At 40.3% G+C, this 19,265-nt stretch overlaps 1 protein-coding gene across 1 annotated transcript in view; it reads right to left on the reverse strand.

Annotated features, from left to right (window-relative positions):
* The window catches only part of NBAS (NBAS subunit of NRZ tethering complex), a 313,356-nt gene that overhangs the window by 105,587 nt on the left and 188,504 nt on the right, over window positions 1–19,265 (reverse strand). Inside the window, exons 38-40 of the mRNA XM_021697807.1 lie at window positions 18,828–18,951; window positions 8,262–8,338; window positions 7,743–7,880 (exon numbers count right to left, since the gene is read on the reverse strand). Of these exons, the coding sequence (XP_021553482.1) occupies window positions 7,743–7,880; window positions 8,262–8,338; window positions 18,828–18,951 (339 nt within the window). The remainder of the gene's footprint in view (window positions 1–7,742; window positions 7,881–8,261; window positions 8,339–18,827; window positions 18,952–19,265) is intronic.

Consider the following 19,265-nt stretch of genomic DNA (forward strand, 5'->3'; position numbering starts at 1 on the left):
TAGAGGACACGCAATGGTAGGTATCCAACTAAATACCTGATTCAAGCTGTATCTACAAGTCTTTCATTTTTTCTTCTCTAATGACAACAGAGAGAGTTGAGAATATCATTTTCTGTTCAACCCCTTGGCATAAGTATACTTGGTTTTGAAATTCTGTCCTAAGAAGGTGGTGAGTAGGAGCAGGTAATTAATTCTTCGATGATAGGTTTCCAAGTATCTTCAAATTTATGGATCATCAAATATTTGTTAAATATACAGAAAGGTTTCCAAAACTTCAATTTATTGTGTAAAACACAATACTAATGAGAAGGGACAATTTGCAAAGGCTTCTAAGAAAAAGGAAAATCAGTTATGGGTAAAAAGCACAGGAACTGGCATCAGATACCCTGATTACTGGTTCTTCTCCCTGAGCTCCAGGTTTTCCATTATTAAAATTGAAGCCATTTCTTCTTTATAGAATCTTCATAAAGATCAAATGAGGCTAGATGGATTAGTGTGTTTTAAGTTCCAGCCCTCCATGCAAGTTATCCTCTTACCATTATCATTACTACCTCCAAGCTCCTCCTCAAGGAACTTTACTGGTCGTGATTACTTCCAATATTTAAGTTTTAATAACAGTTCTTCCCCTGAGCTTACAATTTCTCTCAAAATACTCCAAAGCATCCCCCTACTCACTCCAACACTTCATCTCATTCATTCAGCCCCCAAGCGTATGGCATTCAAGTGTCTAAGCACTTTGACGTGAACGTCATTTGACCCTCATACCAACGCAGTGATGTGCACACTGAGACTACGGTTCCCGATTCAGAGATGCCAGTCTGCCCTCCATGCAGCCTCGGCTGTGGTCTGGTAGCCAGGAAGCGAGGCAAACCTCTCGCCTCTCACCTATCGCCCTGTCCACGACATCAGGCCCTTTCTCCCTATGCTCCTGACAGATTTCCATCAATGTTATACATCCAAACTCACATCTGAAATCGCTGTTTTTCTGTGTGTAGGGTATATTCAAAGCTCTCTCTCTTTTCCCAACTAAGCTCAATGCCATGATCCAAGGGTATGAAAAAAGCTTTTGGCTTCTAAGAAGCTTTTGAAGGACTTTACAGGTAGCTTCAAAATCTCCCATATTTAGTATTCAAAGTGATATTGCAAAACATCACAGGCTGCAAAAACTAATAACAAAAAAAGCCATCAAAAATTTAAAACAGAAAGTGAGGAGAATTAAGTTATTCTAATTTTTCCCCAAAATGAGGCATTGCAGTTCTTCAGGGGGTGAATAAAATATAATATCTTTAAAGAATATGGTCAAGTCCCTGTAAAAAGAAAATATGCCTAAATATTCACGACTACGGAATGCTCGATGACTTAATCTACTGCTTACTAGTAGAGGTAATAAATCCATTCCGGTTTAATAGTCTCCATTTCTTGGTAATATTGGTTGGGAAGTTTTAAACAGGTGGTGTGTTTCCCCCCTAGGGTTATTTGCTTGAGATAATTTTCTATTTAGTATTTTCAATTAGTGGCTTAAAAAACCACATTTTAGAAATAGTCTACCATAAAGTTTTGAATTTCATCCCCTGCTGGGTTTGCTTCTCTAGCATATAAAACTAAAGGACATGTTTCCATTTTTAACTGATTTTATCTCCTGAAACTTTTTTAAAAGAATGCTAGAAAAGATCACACTTCGAGATGCGTTTACAATAATTATAAAGGTAAGGTATATATGAAAACAAAATCAGTGTAAGTAACAATGTGTGTATTCACATTTGCATAAAAAACTGTTACATACATATGCATATCCGTAAACTATTTCTGGAAGGAACCAAAAGGGAAACACTGACTTTTTGCTGTATACCATTTTCATCATTTGAGTTTTGTGGCCATGTGTGTATTACTTCTTAAATCTAAGAAGTAATTTGAATTAATTTTCAATAATCTACCCAGTGAACATTTATTTACTCCCTTTTATTATCCCGGTCCTGCTCTAAGCATTGGGAAATCAGGGCAAATACAAGGAGAGAAAACTCTCTCTGGCTGACCATCTATCATTATCCTCTGTCACTAAAAAGAGAAGTTGAGGCAAGGTGGGCTACTCCAAAAATAAGCTAGGAAAGCTCCAGGAGCCTGTGCTGGCTGGCTGGCTCCGGGTGGGGATTCCCATCAGGATGCACAGGCCTTTTGTCAGAAATAACCCCACAAATTCTATCAGTACTTTCACTCAAACCTAGTAATCTACCTAAGTTATCCTCCCGCAGCTCAGAACTACAGGGGGTGGAAGGAGAGAATGGGAGGGCTGAAAATAGAAACAAGGTGAAGTGACAGTTGAGTGAAAGCTAGCTCCACTGAGTGCTATTATGTGTAGGCAACAAATCGAAACCACTTTTATTTCAATTTCTATGATGATTCATCAGGAGTTTGTTACATTTAATTCCAAACTCAGCAGTGCTGTTTTATGCAAAGGAAGATGCTTTTGAAAAGACTCGAATAATGAGCCCGTAAGTGGTCAGTGGACAGCTCCTATGTACTTAACAACATGTAGCTATGGTGCCCATGCCTGAGTCCTGCAAATCTAAGCGATCTGGAGCTCACAAAACCCAAGTCTGAAGGCTCTCCCGATCCACGGCAGCTAGAATAATTCCTGAAGTTCTTCACATGCCAATCAACAGCCACTGAGGAACTACAGCGGGTGAGGTCCTGGGGATTCAGAAAGAGAGGGGGTCCCTGCTCTCAAAGAAGACCGCCACATGGAGAGGGGACAGCTGTGGATCGGTTACACCATCACAAAGAACCACTCACAGGGTGTCCACGCGAGAGCCATGAGACACGGAAGAGGCCCGTGTCTGCTCAGGGGGCTTCGAGAAGGTTCCGCACAGGAGGCTCTTCTGAGCTCAGACTTAGATGCTGGGAGTGGGAAGAAGACGGAGGCACTTTAAGCAGGGAAATTATATCTGCACAGGCACAGAGGTGTGAAAAAGGATGTTAACTTCAGAGAGATATAAATTCTGAAGAGCTAAAACATAAACTTCAAAAGAGCTGGTGTCGGGATCATGGTTGGTGGGGTAAGGAAGAGCCAGTCAGTTCACTGAGGGTTTTCCCTATCACATGAAGGAGTTTCCATTTTACCCGGTAGCCACAGTGGAATGTCCCGCTGGGAAGGACTCATTAGGCCTGCATGCCAGAAACCACTCAGGTCCAGGCAAAAAGCAGGCAGAGCTTGGAAGCAGAAGCTCTAAGTGATAGGATGTCACTTACACCAGAGCAAGCTGGAGTGAGTCACTGGATTTCTCAGTCTTATCTTCTGCCAAAGGGGGTTACTCAAAGGATCAACTGGCAGAATAAATGTGTGAGGTATTTTAAGAGAGCCAATGCCTTTTCAGGGTTAGTCTGATCTTTCTACTGTCTACTTACAACTCCCCTATGCAAGTCCCTAAGCTGACCCCTGCTGTCACGCACCCCACCCCCAACACACACACACACACACACACACACACACACACACACACACACTCCTTTTGACACTTCTTAGCCAGACAGAGGAAACCTTACTGGTCACAGTGAAGTCTGGTCACAGATTGCATTTCTGTCCTTTTCATCTAGAGGCAGGCAATTCTTCAACACTTTGAGTTTTATATGGTAAAATTTCAATACCATCTCAAATACACTATGAAAAAATACCATAGTACATATGATGGGCACAGTGACGCTTCGATACCTTTGTTACTGCTGTTCCCTGTGTGTGGAACACTCTTCCCCCTCCTATCTTCACAGCACTGCACTCAACTCTTTGTCTTTCCTCAAAAGTCACTTTCTCAATTTGAGGTGCTTCCTGAGTCTGTTTAAATTGTACTCTACATACACATACTTCTTATTCTTCTTCTTTGCTTTTCATTTTCATAACTCTTATCACCATCTAACAGAGTATATATTTTATTTACTTATTTTGCTTATGACGTCCTTTCCTCAATGGAATGTAAGTCTAGAAAGGGCAAAGGTTTTTATGTACTTTGTTCACTCGTGTTTCCCCAGGATCCAGAACATTGCCTGGCATAAAGTAATCACCCGATAAATACTTAAGCAAATACACACACACACACACACACACACAATTCCATCAATTTCACATGTGCTACAGAATTACTTATTAATTTTCAATAATCTACCCAGTGAACATTTATTTACTCCCTTTTATTATCCCGGTCCTGCTCTAAGCATTGGGAAAACCAATAAATACAACACAGACACTGACCTCAAATAGCTCGTTATCTAGTGAGATGAAAAGCATTTAAATTCCAAACAAGAGAGTGTTTAAGAGCTATGACTGAGGTAAGTACAGGGCAGTACAATGCCCAGGGAAGAGCACCAGGCACAGCCTGGGAGCACGGCGGGCCAGCGGCAGGCAGCAGGTAGCCTGCCCGGGTGAGGTAATGCCTGAACCAAGGAGCTAAGCAAAGAAATGCTGGAGGCAAACATTACAGGCAAAGAGTACAGGTTTGAAGACAAGGAAAGGGAATACACGGGACATTTGAGAAATTTAAGTGGCCTAGTATGGCAGGAACAAAGGAAGATGAAGTTGGAGAAACAGGCAGAGGCCAGACCATGGGGGATGTGCAGACCTTGCCAGGACAACAGGAAATCACGGAGGGATTTGAGGCCGAAGGCCAGATGACAAGGTCTCCACCTCAGAAAGGCCATTCTGACAGATGTCCGGGAAAAGGTACAAAACTAACAAAAATGAAGACAGGGTGGCGTTTACCAGGCTGTTACAGTGGTTTAGGTGAAGGAACCGTGGAGACTGAATTAACTTGAAGACATGGGGCAGGGAGGAGAAAACCGGAGATGTATTCACACATCTATTAACTCCCTATTAACACATCTATCTGGAAGAATATCAGACCATCTTTGTATGTGATGTTAAAAAAAGAAAAATCATGGATACTTCCTAACTCTTCCGCTCACCTTTCAGGCTACCAACCAACCCAATGCTTCAAACAGAGTTGCCAAGAACTCCCTGGAGAATGAGCTGGCCCGAGGAGCTGCTGCTGTCTTAACACTCCTGGAGGGCACAGCTGTTTCTGTCTGGAGCAGCTGAGAAGTTAGAAATCATGTTCGGAGACATCACCACTGGGACACATGGATTTTACTGGCTTCTGTTCCTACTCGGATCTAACGCTGCTTCCTGAAGCAATGACCCTGAACTGCAGCTGCCTTCTGCTACTGGGCCCAAAAGGAGAATGGGAGCAGGTGTTAGGAATCATGCCATGGGGGGGGGGGGGGGGCGGGGGTCTAACAACCAAGGATCAGAGGCCCAGGGATAGAGCAAGACAGGAGAGCTCCAAGGGGCATCTTCAAAGGAAAAGATAGTTTGATAGGAAAACGGTGACAGGAACAAGACCAAGAGTTGAAGGGTAGCAACAGCAGGGTGACACAGGCTGGAAGGAAGAAACGGAAATTGGGGTTAAGGGTAAAAAGGGGCAGGAATCAAGTCTTACTATTCTTACTGCAATGCCACACTCTAGGTCCTTCACAAGAGGCACTCGATATACAAAATACAGGACCTGGAAATAAAATGCTCACACTTCTAAGTGGAAAGAACTGTTGGGAACACAGAAGAAACCAAGATGGAAGCACCTTTACTTCTAACCCTTAGCTTTCAATGTTCTACTTTGTCTCTTCCCATGGTTCAGTTGTGGAAATTTTAAATGGGGTTTCTTATGGAGTGACTGCAGCATCTGCAGAAGGAAATGGATTTTCACATACAAAAGTTGGGATGGAATTTCATGGTTTTCTCCTAACTTACCTCTCTCACAAATAGTACCTGATTTGGGACTTTTAACTTTTGGTACAAAATAATTTACTATCAGGGAACACAGGAAAAATATATGCTGTACTAGAATTTTCCTTCAGGAGGACTCCTTTAACTAAGTGCTCTTTTGGGCAGACCCCAAACCCCATGTACCCAACTGTCTTCTACGCTTTTATAGTAAGTGGGGGGTCCAGGCAGCCACATCCGGCTTTTCATCTTAACACTCAGTCAGAGTCCACGGCACACACGAGGTGCCCAGCTGACTGGCCTTTCAATCCTCCTTATTCATGGAAAGCGGAACACAGTGCTAGGCACATGGTGTGATCTTAACACAGACCACGGACCTGGGAACAAAAGAGGTGGCTCCCATTCCCACGGTAGCCACACAGAAATCTCAGTCAAGTACATTCTGAGGACATGACTGGTGGTTATAACAAGGCATAATGCTTTTGGTCAAAGTAAAGCTTCATTGTGTTTCAACATACTTGGAGTTTCAGGGGAAATGGTTACTTGGGTACATACACAGCACTAATGAAAGATAGGGTATTTAGAAGCAGACTCCAGCAAACATGCTGTGAACATTCTGATTTAATGTAAGAAAGCCATTAAGTTCCAGAAGGAAACCTGCCACATTTCCACCTATATAATCACTTCTTTCCCTCAATTTATAGCACAGTAGGTCGATTTCTTATTTCACATAAAAACATACCTGAGACATAAAAACAGAACAAAGGAAAATTACTAGAGCACGGAATAAAGTAACTGTACAAAGCGGCAGTAACTATCAAAAACAAAAAAATAAATTCAGAATCTCCAAAATAACTAGTACCTTTTATTAACTGGATAAAAGAAGAAAACATTCCTTTCTTGGCCAAACTTCATCATGATCAAACTATGCCACAGGACAATCCACATCTAATAACAGTAAGCCCTTGGGAGATTATCCTGTGTTGTAGATGGTCCCCCCCCCCCCCCCCCCCCCCTACTCTCTTTAAAGAAAAACTGATGAAGGAAAGCCACAGATTTTTGCCACAAATGGAATGTTTTCATGTACTTAGCTATGTGTTGGGTGGCTGAGACAGCTAGAACTTTCAGTCACACTTAGATTGTGAAATTACTTCTTCACAGTATGCTTTGAAGTCAGGGGAGAAAGAATCCTGCCTCAGTACAATCAGAACCTTTCATTTGTACACATAGTGGATATGAAAGTCTGATATATTTGCTTATCTACGCTTATCTGTATTTGCTTAAGAGATATGGCAATTCTCTTAAAATACTCCAGTACAAAAAAACAGATAATTTCCCCAGGCTGATAATTAAAACTGGTATATATAGGTTAACCCGGAGGGCTTTGATCTTCTAGTTGCATCTGTCACACCTCTGTGTCCACAAAAAGTGGCACATGTAACTTGAGGCCACGCTTAGGCACTTTTGCTCAGAAATCAACAATAAAGTTAATATCACAGTTGTCTGGAGCGTGGTGGCAAGTGGGTATACCATGTTTCAACATTTCATCTGTCCAGCTACTACTCTCATATTTCTGGCTCTAAAATAAATCAAACAACAGCGCTACTCAAAGAACTGTATTGCCTACTGTCCTAAACTGCAGCCATCTTCCTTTCGGGCAGTGAATTAAAAAGCCAATTCTCCATTTCTCCACTCCTACTACTTTAACCTGCCCTAAGAACTTTGCAAAATAGTATAAATGACAGCGAAGTTGTGGGAAGCATCAGCATTCACAATAAACACTGGAAACGACCTCTTCTTAACTGATGCCTGGAAAGCAACTATGTCCAACACAGAAAAGGCAGGGGCTGTTGGCCACGGGGAATGCGTTCTGGACACAAAGCACATCAGTCCCTCCAAAGGGGTAAACACGTGTTTTAACTATTTTAGAGAAGCTTTAACTCTGCTTGTTAATCAAGTGGAAGCCATGAGGACTCACCCTGTAAAGAGGATGGCACTTGTCCCTGAAACATGGAGCCAAGCGGGCATAGATCTGGAGGCTGTAGTAATAGGCTGCCAGCTGGAGAGATAAAGCAGAGTGGGCCTGCTTTTCAAAGCACCTGTTAGCATCTAACACCTAGAAAGGAACGTGACAGAAGGAACTCAGCTCAAAGGAAATTAAGGAAATCATCACAAACTATTACATTTCTAGTCATCACTGTAGAATTTTGGTTCAAAGTTTCCACTGCATCATCCCAAGCTCAACTTTAAGAGGACTACGTTAGAATTCAGAAAAACTGTAAAGGCAGATCCTATGCGTGTAAAAGAAGATTTTGCAATTAACACTTCAGCTAAAATTGTAGAATTTGCTCTCTGAATACTGACACCACAGTCCTTCCTGCACAAAAGAACAATCAGGAGGAAGTGAAGCCTATAATCAACAATTTATTGGTGAAAAATCTCCAGTGTAGGTTTCTTGTTTATTCATGATGTCTTCTCTTGGTAAGGGGAAACTTACCTGTGGCAAGGCAAGGAGATAAGCAAGAGCCAAGGTCATGTCATTTGGTAAAGCATCGCTTGCCAGCCGCAAGAGAACTGAAGGCAGGAAAAAAAAAAATGCATCATTTTACTTGAGGATCTATATGACCTTCATAGTTACTAAGTGCCAGGTTTTTAGTCCTATATGATTTCAAAAGATAATTAGCTTCAGAGGACTCTTTAAGACCTTTTACAAATGTCTCTTAACACCATCCAAATACAGATCACAGGAAACTATGTTATTAAATAGTAACCTTGCCTTAACTCAGACAAATTGTGCTATTTGTTATGTTTTTAAACAGGAGAAAATTCTGTTAAGTGCAGGTACAAAGTCTAAGTGCAAATAGATCACGGAGGATGGTTTCTTACAGCTAATCTTTTAGTTTTAAAGACCCAGGCCATGCTATAAAATTATGTTTATCACTGACAGCTTAATATGGAAAATAAGCATATGCGCACTAAAGATCAAAGAAACAAAATAGCTGTGAGTGCCAATTTAGGATAAATCTTTTGATTACTGCAATGAAGATGGTTTTGTTCCTTCCAAGAACATCCCTCTTCATCAGACTCCACAAAAAACCCTTGCCTTAATTATATAGTATCTTAAAATATGCCAACTATTAACTTTTCCACAAAATTTTTTATATAAGCAATGACCTATCAATGTCATAGCTCTAATACGAGAGCACACTGCCAACAAAGTCTGTGTTTATATACAGTTTGCATTAATAAGGAAATGTTCCATTCATTTAGGGTCTTAGTGACAAATACCAGGTAGTCGTATGTAATCACAACGTAAATCCTTTATTTTTAAATAACACAGACTCTCATGATCTGCACTAATGAACAGTATGTGAATAATCCAAAGTAAATGATATTTGACTTTGGAAAAACACCATATAATTTTTTTTCCAGAAGATTTACCTTCCTGTCTTACTTGAACTGAAATTTGTCATTTACATAAACTGGGCTTAGCTGGCAGTCTGGGCAATGAGATGGTGGTAGGGTAAGGAACCACCTACAAGTGTCAAAACCTGACTTAGAACTCAAAATCTCCTGTGGATGACTCATGAGGGAAAAAACTGAGCTTTCTCCACTGTACCTTACAGAGGGAATACTGGTTCTCTAAATATTCATATCCTCTGATTTCTCCAAACCTTATGAACCAAATTGGACCACCAGTCAGCCTCAGGACTTCCAAGGAATCGTACTATTTCAGAGAGTTTTGCTAATCAAAAACTGCTCGTTTCAAGGCCTATCTGTAAATTCATTCCTTCTTTCCTTATCAGTGAGAACCTTCTCTGAACCAGACACTGCACTAATAAGAATCAAAGTCTCTGCCCTTTGGGATAAACACACTAGAACAAGAGAAAGTCTCCAAATAAATAAAAACCACAAAGGGCCTAAATCAAATTTTGGACAAACAGTTATGAGAACAAAGAAGTGAGTGTGTTCTAGAACACTATCAAAACTAAAGGATGAAGGGGTTAGCTATATATTCCGGACACCAGAAGACAAAGCAAGAAGAAACTTGTAAGTTTAATCTACAGAACACTCTGGATGATATCAGAAAGATTTACTTAGTGTGTAGAAATTGCATACTGGGGGCGCCTGGGTGGCTCAGTTGGTTAAGTGTCTGCCTTGGGCTCAGGTCATGATCTCTGGGTCCTGGGATCAAGTCCCACATCGGGCTCTCTGCTCAGCGGGGAGTCCGCTTCTGCCTCTCCCCCATGCTTGTGCTCTTTCTCTCTCTCTAGCTGTCTCTCTCTAATAAATAAATAAAATCTTTAAAAAAAAAAAAAAAAGAAATTGCATACCATACAAACACACACATATACAAAACCCCAGGGCTGCCACTTGACTTCTATCTGCCTTATATATTCTACCATTCAATACCTGCCTAACTTAACAGTCCTTCAGGACCCGTATTTTGGAGAGAAAAAAAAAAAAAAGTCCAATAGTTTCACATACTAATAATTCTTCCCTGTTAATTTTCTTTCTTATGTAGTTTCTTATAAAGTGACCTACAATTGCAATCTCACCTAGTTTTTTTTTTTTTCCCACCCCCATTTTGTTTTCAGATACTTCCCTTCTTTATGCACAAAGGAAGCCAATTTTCAAATAAGCCTATGTGAACCCCCTCATCAATATTAGCCTTGTCTCCTCAAAGTTCAGGAGCCTTTATTTCAGGTGTGGGGCTTTGCTCTGGCTACCAAAGGGCCATACCTCCTAGAGTTGTGGTTGGGGCCAATCTGAGGCCTACTGGGAATATCAGTCCCGTCACTGATTCTCTTCCAGTCAGATCTGTTTTGGTTTTTTTTTTTTAATCATATGATTGACTTAATCTTTCACTCCATCTAACATGAATTTGTCTGTATCCCAAAACCAAAGCACCCTCAAGAGATGAAAATACTCCAAAGGTATTCCAATGAATATGCTACAGACCCTGAAGGAAATTCCAAAACAAAACAACCCAACAACAAACTAAAACAGGGAAAAAGAACAGTGATGACATAATTGAAATAAATGCATAGTCCCCAGGAAATATCTTTCAAGGGGAGGATCTTCATCTGAATACCTAAATTCCAGTAGGTTTATTTTTAAGATAGTTATATTATTTCATAGACATAATTGACAAGATGATCTCTAGCATTTCTTGGACATACAAAGCTTAATACAGCAGAAAAAAGAGAAAATAGCAAATTTTCATGAGCTCAAAGATGACAAAATCACCCTCGGAAATGTAAAGAATCATCATTGTTACTTTTACCAAGCAACAAATGTTTGCTCTAAGTGAATAATATCCACATAGATTTTATTTCATACATAAAAATGTGTTTATCTTTTTTTTTTATGATGCTTTGACATTTGGGGGGGTCTTGATAAACCTGGACAGACTGCCCTTGGAGAGCTAGACAGTTCCTCAAGATAGCAAACAAGCTGCCCGTGAGCATACCTTTGATATGCAAACCAACCAATTCAGAGCCAATACTCTGAACCACCTTTTCTCACTGGCTTTTACATTCTTCTGTCCTAATCACCCCAGGGCTAGGTACTGGACAAGGAGAGACAACTCTCAAGCCTGGAATCTTACAAAATTATTCAAACCATCTATTTTAGACTTTCTCAAGTTTACCTACAATCCCTCCCCTATTCATTCCCATGGAAAACACAATAAAGGTTTTTGCCCTTGCTTTCCCTCAACCCTCTGCCTCTGACTCCTGACTGACCCAAGTGCTTCCCCTGCTGGGGCTGTGTGGCCTGCCCTGCCTCCTGTTTCTAGAGATGTGTGAATATAAACTTCTTCCTTAGTGACAATCATTTCCACTTCTGGATGTCTTACCATATCTAAATAAAACCAAAATCCCACATAATTTTAGAACTAAAACAACATCTATAAACTATACAATGAGGCAGAATTGATGAAGGAGCAGAAGGAAGACTGAAAACAAAGCATAAGTGGACACCCTGCAACCTCCCACACCCCGTGCTCCTGGGTGGGACATGTCTGACCTTCTTCCAGGAATCTCCCAACTATCTTAATGTTAATGCCTTGCTAGAGGGGAAAAACGACCTTAATTTGACAATGGCAAGGCCTCTGGTATCTTGTAGGTCCTCCTTAGCATATGAAAGTTCTCCTGAAACCTCCCTTTTACTTACCTCCCCCAACCTCATAGTTTATAATCAGCCACTCCTCACAACCCCGGTGTAGCAGCTCTTTCTGCCCATGGGTCCTGGCCCCGCGCTTTAATAAAATCACCTTTTTGCACTAAAGACGTCTCAAGAATTCTTTCTTGGTCGTCGGCTTCGAACCCTAATAACGTCTTTCCTACATCAGAATGATACAGCGAGAAGGAAACCATCTTCAGAAAGAGAACTGGGATCAAAACTGAGACCCACCATTTACTGCATGATTTTGTGTCCCAGAATTCAGAATGTTTTAGACTTTCAGGAAGTTATACTGTAAGTATATCACATATTATATGATACCTTCAGCCAGTCTGAGAGCACCCAATAATCAAGGACATTAATATTCTGCTGTACAACATTTAAATGCTCACACTAAACAAGATAAAGCAAAGACTTAAATAACCTCGTGTCAGCTTAGTTCAGGTTTTGATGCCAAACAAATTACAAAAAGTCCTTAAAGCATTTTGGATTTTAGATCAGAGCCTTAATTTTCCTCACATGTAAACTAGGATTAAATGAAGTAAAGTACAGATCATGTCATTAGCATATAGAAAGCACCTAGAAAGTTCCTTCCCCCACCTCTATAAACTACAGGCTTGAGGAAACAAATCATTTTCTAAATTTTTTCATTTAGGACACTTTCTGATTTCCCCCCAAAATGACAGATAATAGGTTCTCCCATTAGTAACTGCCATGGCCGTAACAGAGGTGATTACTCCCATTTTATATAAATCATAGTTATTAATGAATTAGCTACTGCATTTAGGCGTGTAGACTAATTGCAGCAGGAAGACAACAGCAGACTTAAAATCACCCAATTAGCTGACGCACTTCTGGAACCATCCTCGCTGTTACTCAGCTGCTTCTCATGGAGCACTCAACACTTATTTGAACTAGTTATTCCTCCCAACCTCTCTGTGGAAGAAAGTAACTGTTTTCCTCAATCAACAAAGGGGATTTAGAATCAGAGCAAGTCCTTTTCCATTGGCCCTGTGCCAACACATAAGTAAATCACACCAGTCTTGGGGAAAAATGCTCCTTTGAGAGCTCTCCGTTCTAACAAACTCAACAATCCTCTCCTTTCCACTATTGTCCCCACTAGCAAAACATAAAATCCCAGAGTCATCTTGGACTTCACCCTCCTCTCTGCTCCCAACCATCAGCCATCCAAGCAAGCTGATTCATTTCCAAAGAACTCTTTCCCACACTTTCTATTTTCACAGCCACACACTGTAGTTTAAAAATTAGACTCTTTCAACAACCTTCCGACCTTACTTGATGCCTTCAGTCTTCCTTCTTCCAATCCATTCTAAAACAGCACTTTCATACTACTTTTCTATTAATTTTAATCAAGCACTAGTGTAATCATGTCTCGACAGCTTAAAACACACACACACACACCCCCCTCTTCAATGGTTTGCCATTTCATAAAGAATGAAAATTAAATTCTGTTTGGTACTTCAGGTCTCTGTAAATATGAGCCAACATCAATTTGTGGTTTTAACTGATATTATCCATATCCTACACACCAGCCGAATTAGTCTGACACTCAAATGACTTATGTGCAAATTCTCTGCACTGTGCTCATGCCATTGCTTTATAGAACAACAGTAATTATTATAAAACAAAAATACCTATGGGCACCTGGGTGGCTCAGTTGGTTGAGCGACTGCCTTCGGCTCAGGTCATGATCCTGGAGATCCGGGATCGAGTCCCGCATCGGGCTCCCTGCTCAGCAGGGAGTCTGCTTCTCCCTCTGACCCTCCCCCCTCTCATGTGCTCTCTCTCTCTCTCTCTCATTCTCTCTCTCAAATAAATAAATAAAATCTTAAAAAAAAAAATACCCATCATTTTTAAACTATCTGCTCTGCTGGGAGAAGCCAGATAGGAGAAAAATGTTTTGCATGAATTAGCTCTAAGTGTCACAAAAACCCCACAAAGGAAATAGTATTACCTCATTGCTTTTACACAGGCTGGGAAAGCTAACATAAATGACCGAAACTGGGAAAGGTGGCTAATCTGTCAAGGCAGTGTTATGAACTAGATGTTTGTGCTCCCCCAAAATTTATTTGTTGAAGCCCTGATCCACAGAGTGATGGATTTGGGCCTTTGGGAGGTAATCAGGGTTATGTGAAGTCATGCCCCTGGGCACCAAAACCTTCTAGGCAGCACTGAGACTCAAGGATTCTTACAAAGTGGTAATCAAACCCCACATATAGGAAGTTTCTTAGTCTTTGAATCTGCAAGCCATTGAGGCAACATTTGACAAAATTATCAGGGAGAATGTGAAGTAGACTGATCCCATGGGGTCTCACTGGGATTCACCAGATGTCACACTTGCCACAGATGAAGTCACAGTGATTTGACATTAACATTAAGGTATATGAAAAACAACCAAAAAAGAAAAAAAGAAGAGCCTACCCTACATTTACTTATCAGTGTGTATGAATTTAATTTGCAATGCTGGTTCTAAAATCTTGAATATGATGCATTTTCTAAGCAAGGTATACAGCCAAAATCAGATGAAATCTACGCCTAAGCCTCCAAGCACTAATTCTGTGCAAACTCAGTGCCTCTGGAAAGCACTCTATGATAAATTTAATTCCAGAATTAAATTCATATAGGAAAGCTGCCCATATTATTGATTTGGAAATCATCAGCCATTAAATCATTCATTTAGCTAAATAAATAATGATCAGTTTTCTTCAGCTAGTCTCCATAAAACCCTTTTCATCAACTTTATTAAAAAATTCTGAAAAGTAAGATCATGTTGGGAAGTTTAATTTGTATTATGACCTACTTGTGAACCAAAGTCAGGAGTCATATTTTTATAATTTTTTAATCTGGGTCATTTAACCTATATCACTTTTCAATTCTGCTGAGTTCCCGACAAAAGTCAAAGATATCTATTTCAGATAAGTTAGCATTATCAAGAGATAGCTAACGTGACAGTATTTAGGAACATGCATCATAAATCACAACCCCAAATGTAAAATAAAGGAATATTATTAAAATAACTTCTATATTTTAAGCAAAAATTCATTTTTAATATATACAAGGGTTCTGAAAGCTTTTCCCCACTCAATTCAACAAAATCGGAAAAAATTTTTAATGCTTTAATGGACTTGGATTTTTTCCCTTGGTGGAGTAGTAAAATCTGAGCGTCAGAAAAGACAATTTGAAGAAACACCAGGACTGAAAGGAAACACCTGCAGTCCCGCTAAAATCGCACAGACACACTAAAAGAGCACACACACCCCTGGGCCTCGGATGGAGGCACACAGCCTCCATCCCTTTCCCAGCAGCGAATGATACGCGCACCATGCTCACTTTTATCAGCATGGAGAGACACTGCACCTGCCACACAGAAAACCCGAGCAGCCCGATAAACATGTTAGAAATAGACAGGACACTCAGGGTTTGACCCTCAGGTGGGAGAGCCCAGACACAGACGTCAAAGGTATAGATACATGGCTTTCTCCAGATTGTCAGGTGAGAGGCTCGGAAAGCAAGTGTGTCAGTTTGAAGAATAGACCTGATGGGTGGGGAGATGCTAGCAATGTTAAGTGAAACTTCCAAAGGGTCTGAACCACAGCTTAACAACTGAATTGCTTTAGGAACTCCAGAAAATATGTAATGCATGGGCCACAGTCCAGAGGTTCTGAAATACAGAACCTGGATCCCAGGATCCCAGGCTTCCATACTTCTTAAAAATTCCCTAAGGGATTCTAATGTGAAACAAGGATGAACGAAAGCAGCTGGCCTTGGAAGCAAGGGGAAATGATAACTGGATCGGCTACAGCACACGAAGACTCCAAGAGCGTTAACACAGGCCAGGGACCAGTCTATGAAACGGTGCCCAAGAGGGGCCCATCATCACCACTGGTGAGCAACAGTCCAGGGACAGAACCTACAAGCTGCTGCGCCCATTTTACAGATAACAAGGTAAAGAAAAACTAAATAATACTCTTCTGCTTGAAACCCCTACAGCTTTCAGTGGAAGGTTCATTTAAAACGTTTAACTTAGCACACGAGGCCTTTCATCTCTTCCCAGACTTGTGTTGCCTTGTTTCTTCACTGGTTGCCTACATATACTCTTCTTTCCAGGTATCAGAATAACCTACAAATCCCTGGAAAACTGTGATGTTCGCCATCTTTGCTTCTGTGAATTTTATTCCCTCTTCCAAAATATGCCCCTTTTCCCTCTCCCACCTCCCTCTCAATTCTCACCCACCCCAGTCTTTTCTACATTGCCCTTGTTCATCCTTCAAAACCCAGGTCAAGTATCACCAGCTCCAGGAAGACTCTTCAGACCCCTTTCCACTCTGCTGTCACATGTCTATGATCCCAGCGCCTCTTGCGTGGACTGTTACAGTCCTTATCATACACAGATTTGTCTGTCTCCTCACCCCAAGGGTAAGCCCTCTCAAGGCAGGACCACGTCTTCTTTAACTTTACATTCCAAGTACAAGGACTCTGAAGGACCATTCCTTCAGTGAATAATGAACACATGGTGAGAAAAGGAACTAGACAGGGATCCTCTGATTCATCATCAGGTATGTCTCCCCTACTCCAACAGCTCCTGAGAAACACCTATTTGTTTCATGTTTCATGATCATGTGGATGCCTCATCATTTAGTTAGCAACTGTAGCAGAGATGGTCAAGTACCTAAAGACCCTATGAAAAGGGGAGGCCTAATAACCCAGAAATCTGTGCCTCACACAGGCTTTTCACTTTCTCCAAGAAAACAGCTCTGGAAAAATAGAAGAAGCCTTCATAAACTGAGAAATCATTCTGAGAAGGCATCCATCTCTGGGACCTTTATAATGTGATGCCATTATCTTGCCTTTTTGCGAAGGAGGCATTTTGTGTAAGAGGTGCTCACACTCACACATCTGTATGCTGCAAGCTAAATAATAGGAATATCGTGTGAATCAATGTTTCCAAACTTCTTGGTTATGATTTCAGGCATTATTATGCCAACCAGTGGGTGATACACTTCTACACCCAACCCACTATTTTCTTAAGGTCTTAGATTCTATCCGTGCAAACCATCTCAATAATCAATCATAGCTTGATCCATAAGCAAATAATTAAAGATAATTTATCTAGAAGCAGGTTTGAGGAACAAATGAGTGAAACAGAGGACACCTCCTATTTCTCTGCTACCTGCAGAATTTTACTGAGTATGGAAATGTCATGTGTGGTCAAATGAAAGGGGAATAAACCATAATTCCATTTTGAGGTGTTTTTCTCTTCAGGACAATTTTTCCTCCTCAGCACAAACTCCACCTTGCAAAAATGCTATCTTTAATAGATTGACAAGTTTTGAATAGAAAATACCAAACTAAACAACAACACTGGCAGGTTTTTGTTTCTTACTGTTAACTCCTTTTTTTGATTCGGGGTCTGACACAGCACCAAACGTGGACAATACTACCCACTGCAATGATCAGACAAAGCTGAATCTGAATTAAGTTCAACCAACCACTGGCTTTGTAACTAAAACAACAACAACAACAAAAACCACAATGTCTTCTTGTCTCTGAGATATGGGTCTTTATCTCTAAAATAGGAGTGATGGTAAATATCAGGGGGTCTGTTATTAAGATTAAGTAAGATACTGTACTAATAGCATTTGATATAGGTCTTCTCTTACTGTAGACAAAGTAAATGTTAGCTACAAATAAATGTCTATGGAATTGAAAAAAATAAAGGATAATTTAAAAAAGAAAAGTAGTAATAAAGAATAATTAAAAGGGTAAACAGCAATGCAACTATACTCTTCACGTATATTCAGCATTATTTGTAAGGTGTGCCATGAATTTAATAATAGCTTTTTGGAGGAGAAAAAAAAAAAAAACAAATGTACTCATCAGCTGTGAGATACCCTGATTTCAGAAATAAAGGTAAAAAAAAAATGCATCTCAGAACTGAAGGAAAATGGTATACTTAGTAAAAACCTCTAGTATCCAAGAGGCCTGCACAGTAGATAGAAAAATGGTACTTTCTTCCCCTCTTCCCAACTACATATAACTATTGATTGAAAGAAGGATTATCCAAAAATGAGTGACAGGATCAGGTTTCTGGGAAAACGGCAGTTTTATTCCCCATATACATTTCCCCCAAATTTTATTCATGCAACAAAGTGCTCAGTTAAGACCACATCATCCAGGTTTACTGGCAGTGAGAGACAGCCAGAAATATCTAAGTGGAAGGCGTGGATAGGACTACCAAGGAGACTGTTTTGCCCTACTTCCTCTTTTGTCCTTACTGATGCCTGGAATATAGAGAGATAGCTGGAGCTCCAGCAGCCTTTATATCATGAGGTATTCACTAAAGATGCAGAGCAGAGAGAGGGGGAACTGAAAAAAAAATAGTCAAGGAAACTATCCTGGAACCTTAAAAAGAAGTAAGGAGACTTAAAAGAAAAAAAACATACACATGGAAAGGTATCTTTGATGAACTTACATACATTTAATTCTTTCCAAAAAATTCTACACAGAAAGATACGTGGCCACACAGAAAATTCTTAAGATGAAATATACATCTACATTCTGTGAAGCAAATACTTAAGAGTTCTTAATTAACACATAAGATCAGAAACACCTGTAAGAATCACTTCAATTATGTCATACTTATCCTTTTAAATCCTCAATATTAGTAAGTATCCGGAAAACCGGAAGTACTCAAATAAATGTTTTAAATAAATGCATGATGGTGTCAAGTTAAGTTATTCAGAATTACAAAACTTTATTATTGTTTTTCCCCACCCCCATTCACTCACCATTCTTCATTTATGGTTCCCCTAATAGGAGTTACACACTGTCAGGGAACTAGAACCTTCTTTCATACCTTCTGTTGTTGGAAATACCTCTTCGCCTTCAGTTTTGGTCTCGGCCAGCTTCCCAGTTCTTAGCAATACCTCTGCAAAGCTTTCCACTGGAACATGCTGGTGCGGGTCATAGGTCACTGCAGACTAGACAGAAGCAGTTACACCTTTTAGCTGGTAACTTTTTTCTTTAAAGATATCCTTAGAACAGAATTACAGGATTTTATATCTTTTGATGATTCAAATTGTAACTTCTCACTTACTAAAACATATTATTTTATATGTAAAGCTTGAAACAGATTTTAATCTCATAATATAATATATACAAATCACATAAAACCAGGTCGCCTAGATAGCTCAGTCAGTTAAGCATCCAACTCTTGATTTCAGCTCAAGTCATGATCTCCAGGTTGTGAGATCGAGCCCAGCATTGGGCTCTGTGCTCAGCAGAAGTCGGCTTG

This window comes from Neomonachus schauinslandi, chromosome 10, assembly GCF_002201575.2.
Source record: "Neomonachus schauinslandi chromosome 10, ASM220157v2, whole genome shotgun sequence".
NCBI lineage: Eukaryota > Metazoa > Chordata > Mammalia > Carnivora > Phocidae > Neomonachus > Neomonachus schauinslandi.